Source organism: Branchiostoma belcheri, unplaced genomic scaffold (assembly GCF_001625305.1).
Source record: "Branchiostoma belcheri isolate BF01 breed outbred unplaced genomic scaffold, Haploidv18h27 scaffold404, whole genome shotgun sequence".
NCBI lineage: Eukaryota > Metazoa > Chordata > Leptocardii > Amphioxiformes > Branchiostomatidae > Branchiostoma > Branchiostoma belcheri.
This window is the reverse complement of record NW_017804026.1, coordinates 37,819-43,162: the sequence shown is the minus strand read 5'-3', so window position 1 is coordinate 43,162 and position 5,344 is coordinate 37,819. Positions and strand designations below refer to the sequence as shown.

General features: G+C 47.3%; 1 protein-coding gene across 1 annotated transcript in view; it reads right to left on the bottom strand.

Moving 5' to 3' along the window:
- Positions 1 to 6: 6 nt before the first annotated feature.
- The window catches only part of LOC109477675 (glutathione synthetase-like), a 7,342-nt gene continuing 2,004 nt past the window's right edge, over positions 7 to 5,344 (bottom strand). The window contains 11 exon segments of the mRNA XM_019779012.1: positions 7 to 288; positions 479 to 560; positions 563 to 667; positions 1,163 to 1,244; positions 1,647 to 1,838; positions 3,227 to 3,296; positions 3,421 to 3,504; positions 3,763 to 3,843; positions 4,180 to 4,253; positions 4,431 to 4,479; positions 4,793 to 5,022. Coding sequence (XP_019634571.1) covers positions 165 to 288; positions 479 to 560; positions 563 to 667; positions 1,163 to 1,244; positions 1,647 to 1,838; positions 3,227 to 3,296; positions 3,421 to 3,504; positions 3,763 to 3,843; positions 4,180 to 4,253; positions 4,431 to 4,479; positions 4,793 to 5,022 — 1,173 coding nt within the window. The 3' untranslated portion in view covers positions 7 to 164.

Here is a 5,344-nt window from a genome sequence, read left to right as displayed (position 1 = left end):
CGGGAAACAAGGAAACAACTATTTTTTCTATGCCTAGTTAGTCTAGAAGCAAGTCTGACTCTGAGAAGTACATCTGAGAAATAGGCGATGAAGCCTTATTGGGACTGACGAGTCAGGAGAAACCACTAGGGTGGAGGGGAGGTCAGGTTCAGAACTGGTATGTGTTAGATGAGGTATGGGCTGTCCAACAGGGCATTGCCAGCAGCAACACCCCCGTCTTCTGTTGAGGATGGTTTGGTCCGGAGAAGATGTCCGCCCTCCCGGTTCAGAACAACTTCACCCCCCTTCCTGTAAAATTTATCAATTTTGGTTCAATTCAACAATTACTGAAATGCAATCAATGGTTTATTGTATGAATGTTAATACATTACACGTACTTAAAGGGAGCTGCTTAAATGTCAGAATTTGTCGTGGTTTGCTTGATCATTTCTGTCTTCCATTTAGCAGGGCTGCTACATAATGCAGACATTTTACTCACCCGATGAACACCCCAAATATGCCCAGTTCGCTGACGGCCTCGGTCAGCTGCGGCTCGCTGCCCGGCCGTACCAGGTAATTGACACCACCGCCGGGCGTATCCGGTCCATGACCACGTACGCTGTCCTCTGCTGCGGGTCCTTCATGCCGCGCAGAGCTGCCGGGATGTCCTCACCAAAGATGTTGTGGCCTGGCGATAAACGGGCTGGTCAGATCATGCACTACCATTGGTCACACCCTGGCAGCCCTCCCATTGGTCATGTCCTACCAGCCCTCCCATTGGCCACATCCTAGTAACCCTCCCATTGGCCACACTCTAGCAGCCCTCCCATTGGTCACACTCTAGCAGCCCTCCCATTGGTCATATTCTACCAGCCCTCCCATTGGTCACACTTTACCAGCCCTCCCATTGGCCACATCCTAGCAGCCCTCCCATTGGCCACATCCTAGCAGCCCTCCCATTGGCCACATCCTAGCAGCCCTCCCATTGGTCACACTCTAGCAGCCCTCCCATTCGACATGCCCTAGAGGGCCTCCCATTGGCAATACCCTACTCTTACTGCCTACACCCTATATTCCTCCCATTGGTCATATTCTACCAGCCGTCCCATTGGTCACACTTTACCAGCCCTCCCATTGGCCACACCCTATCAGCCCAAACTGGCCGTCGGAGTGTAACACTGACCTCCGCCCTCTCTCTGTGGCTTCATCACGAACCTTCCGGGGTCCGACATCACCATCTGCACCGTCTGGTCTCCCTGGGCTCCCTGCAGGCAACACAGGACACATTCTCATCTCATTTCACATCACAAATACTCCCTACAGACAACAGAGCACACATCTCACATCTCATCACGTATCAACAACTCAACACATCTCAACATATCTCATCACAAATACCTACGAGTTTACCTGTTCATTGTCTAAAGCAAAATGAGTATTCACTGCACTGTTCCTCTTGTGGAGTGACATTTGTTAGTACATTACATTCGCAGCAGCACCTTCACGTGAAGAGCTGTCCTTGGTGCTGAAAGCCCTTTACACTAAAAATGTAGTATTAAAAACTCTGCTGGTTCTTACAACTAGCTCACTGCAAGTTGAGTTTTATCTAGGTTATTTTCCTTACCATTTCTAATGTGTACTGCCCTGCAAATGTCGCCCTGACTCACCAGTTCTAGTGTGTACTGCCCTGCAAATGTCGCCCTGACTCTCTCCACTGCCGCAGGGTCCTCTAAAAACCGCTCCAACACCCCCGGCTGGGCTAGCTCCTGTTGCACTTTCTTAGTGCCTGCGAGATGGTAGGAAATGCACGGGCACTTGATGGCTTTGGACTGCTCTATCTGCAATCGGGCCCTCCACTCCTGGAAGGTAAAAAACAAGTAAGCTCACATTTCTTAGTGTTAATTGTTGTTAACTAGTTGTAGCTGCAGACTAGTGCAGAAACGCTAAAAGAAAAGCTTACAGCTGCTATCAAAGAATAAGTGAATGGGAGGCAAATGAACATTGCATGTTCAGTGGGGTAGTCTGTTGGGATGTACTGTGTGATACGTGTTCAGTGGGGTAGTCTGTTGGGATGTACTGTGTGATACTCACATGTTCAGTGGGGTAGTCTGTTGGGATGTACTGTGTGATACTCACGTGTTCAGTGGGGTAGTCTGTTGGGATGTACTGTGTGATACATGTTCAGTGGGGTAGCCTGTTGGGATGTACTGTGTGATACTCACGTGTTCAGTGGGGTAGTCTGTTGGGATGTACTGTGTGATACTCACATGTTCAGTGGGGTAGTCTGTTGGGATGTACTGTATGATACTCACATGTTCGGTGGGGTAGTCTGTTGGGATGTACTGTGTGATACATGTTCAGTGGGGTAGTCTGTTGGGATGTACTGTGTGATACTCACATGTTCAGTGGGTAGTCTGTTGGGATGTACTGTGTGATACTCACGTGTTCAGTGGGGTAGTCTGTTGGGATGTACTGTGTGATACTCACGTGTTCAGTGGGGTAGTCTGTTGGGATGTACTGTGTGATACTCACATGTTCAGTGGGTAGTCTGTTGGGATGTACTGTGTGATACATGTTCAGTGGGTAGTCTGTTGGTATGTACATATAGAATACAACACGGGGTATTCCGTATCGCCCGAGGTACCAGCCCGACCGCGCGTCGGATCGCCCGACGTATTTTATTTATGTCATACCCACCCAAGAAAACACGCCTTTTAATGCGAAATAGGCGAACATTTGGTGTCCCTAAACCCAAACAATGCAACAACATCAATTCCAACGTCCGAATTTTGTGTTCGAATTTTCGAAAGCGGTGCACGCGGTTAGGGCGAAACGCGTTCAAATCGTTCTATGGAACATTTGGAAGCCCCGGGCCGTACGCGTTAAGAACCCCCGGGCCGTACCGCTAGTTATCACACGGGCCGGAACACCCGTATCGAACGTAATCGCGGCCCAGGTAGGACATAATGTGTGATACTCACATGTTCAGTGGGGTAGTCAGTTGGGATGTACTGTATGATACTCACATGTTCAGTGGGGTAGTCAGTTGGGATGTACTGTGTGATACTCACGTGTTCAGTGGGGTAGTCTGTTGGGATGTACTGTGTGATACATGTTCAGTGAGGTAGTCTGTTGGGATGTACTGTGTGATACTCACATGTTCAGTGGGGTAGTCTGTTGGGATGTACTGTGTGATACTCACATGTTCAGTGGGGTAGTCTGTTGGTATGTACTGTATGATACTCACATGTTCAGTGGGGTAGTCTGGTGGAACGTATCCTGCCCTGAAGTATGCCACTGCCACCTCCAGACCATCTCTGTAACACCGGTAATAGGCACCAGTCAATACAAAACATGAGTGGGATGAGGGGGTATGCAGAGAGTAAGGCAAGGTGGGATGAAAAGGACTAAAACTGGTTTGGCTACAGCCGGCATACTTACACGAGTAGTGTTTTATCAGGCCTGAGTTCTCCCTTGTGGTGGATCTCTGTCAGTGTGTAACGTCTGACCCTGATGCTGGGGTTCCTGCAACATCAGACACCGCCCATCACAGCTAGTCTTTCAAACTGAAGGTTTATGCTGCCATGCTTTATGCTCAATTTGTTGAACTATCTCAGCTAGCAATTCCTTAACTCCACCTTCTGACAGTGATATTACAGACTTACAGTACATCAACCTCCTGAGTAACCAGATTCAAAGCTAGTCTTTGGACTGAAGTTTTCACGTGCTTGATTAAAACATCCATGTTTAGTGCAAACACGACACACAGACAACATTTCTGACCTGTCCATGGCGGCGAACTCCAGCCAGCGCTGGTCCATCGCGTTCCTGTTCTCCTCCTGGACTACAAACACGATGATGGCACTGGAATCATAGGAACATCTGTCAGTAAGAACTACTACTAACTACTACTAACTACTAACTGCTACTACTACTACTACTACTACTACTACTACTATCTAACCCACAATGATGGTGCTGAAATCAAAGGAGCATCTGTCAGTAATGTGCCATGATGATGGCATTGTAAAGACACATATCTAATTCTAACCCACAAAATTTACAGACAATACATTATGGCATTGTGGCACATAACAGCCATTTTTTGTGCACCAACAGAATCTAATTCACACAATTTCCTTATCCTCAGACGACATGGATGGCAGCTGGGTCTCCCACCACTGTTTGCGGGTATCTCACCTGCGTTCCCCGTACAGCTCCCAGGCTGCTGCCAGGCCCTCTGCTAAACTCCACACTGCCCGGTTCTGTGGCAACTGTGGTAGGAGACAAAGGAACATTTGGCAAGGGAAATAACAACAGAAAAGGAGAACAATAATGAATAACATGAATGAATAAAGATTGGTTCAAACAAACCAACAATGAAATACTTCCATTTGGCTACCAGCTACAGTGTACATGATGCAGTAACGTTGAGTAAACCTCACACTCACATGCCGGTCGGTGGTGAACCTGGAAACCTCGCAGAGTCGTAAAACATGCCTGAAACATGGAAAACAGCAACATTGTTGTACTATGAGCAAAAAAGGAAAATTTGCATTAAACAAAAAACTTTAATAATAAACAATAAAACAAGTTAGTCCATTTTCTACATGCATACCTGTGTAAGTCCATAGTTTTGTGAGTCCAAACAATGGGAACCAGAGATGATTACTGTAGATGCAGCTACGTATCTTTGCAGTTTGTTCAGTCACTACGTCACTAATCTTTGTTTAGAAAGTTGTCCTGATTCCATCTCCTGCATCTGTATCGGTATATCTGCCCTTTGGCATATAGGCAACACACTAGCTGGTACCTGTGTAAGTCTGGCATCTGTGTCCCCAGACCCCCGAAACTCGAGGCAATACAGTTGATCTCAATCTGTTTCAGCTGCAGCTGGTCCAGCCGTGGTTCTCCGTTCCCATGGCTACCGTTGTCGGGCGTGTCCAGGCGCGGTTGCTTGGCAACAGGTTCCCCGTTTTCCTGGCTGGACCCACTGGGAGAGTCGAGCATGTAATCTGACCTGTGCAGCCCCAGGCAAACAGGCTGGGGGGGGGGGGGAGAAAACAACTCACTATCAGGGACAACACTGTACAAACCAGCTGCAGGTAGGCAAGACTCATAAAAAGTCATATCCTCACCACACAGCGTAGTCTCTCTCTTACTTGGTCAGTTGCTTAGTCTTTTCTTTATTCCTTTTAATTTATTTCTCTTTTTCTTCCTTTGTTTCCTTTTTTCTTTTGTTATCCTCGTAAGAAAATTCAAACTCTACTACTGGATCAGTTACGGATTTTTATTTATTTCTGGACGTTTCGAGTGACATCCATCACTCTTCTTCAGCGTCACAAATGAACAGAGAACCGATTCG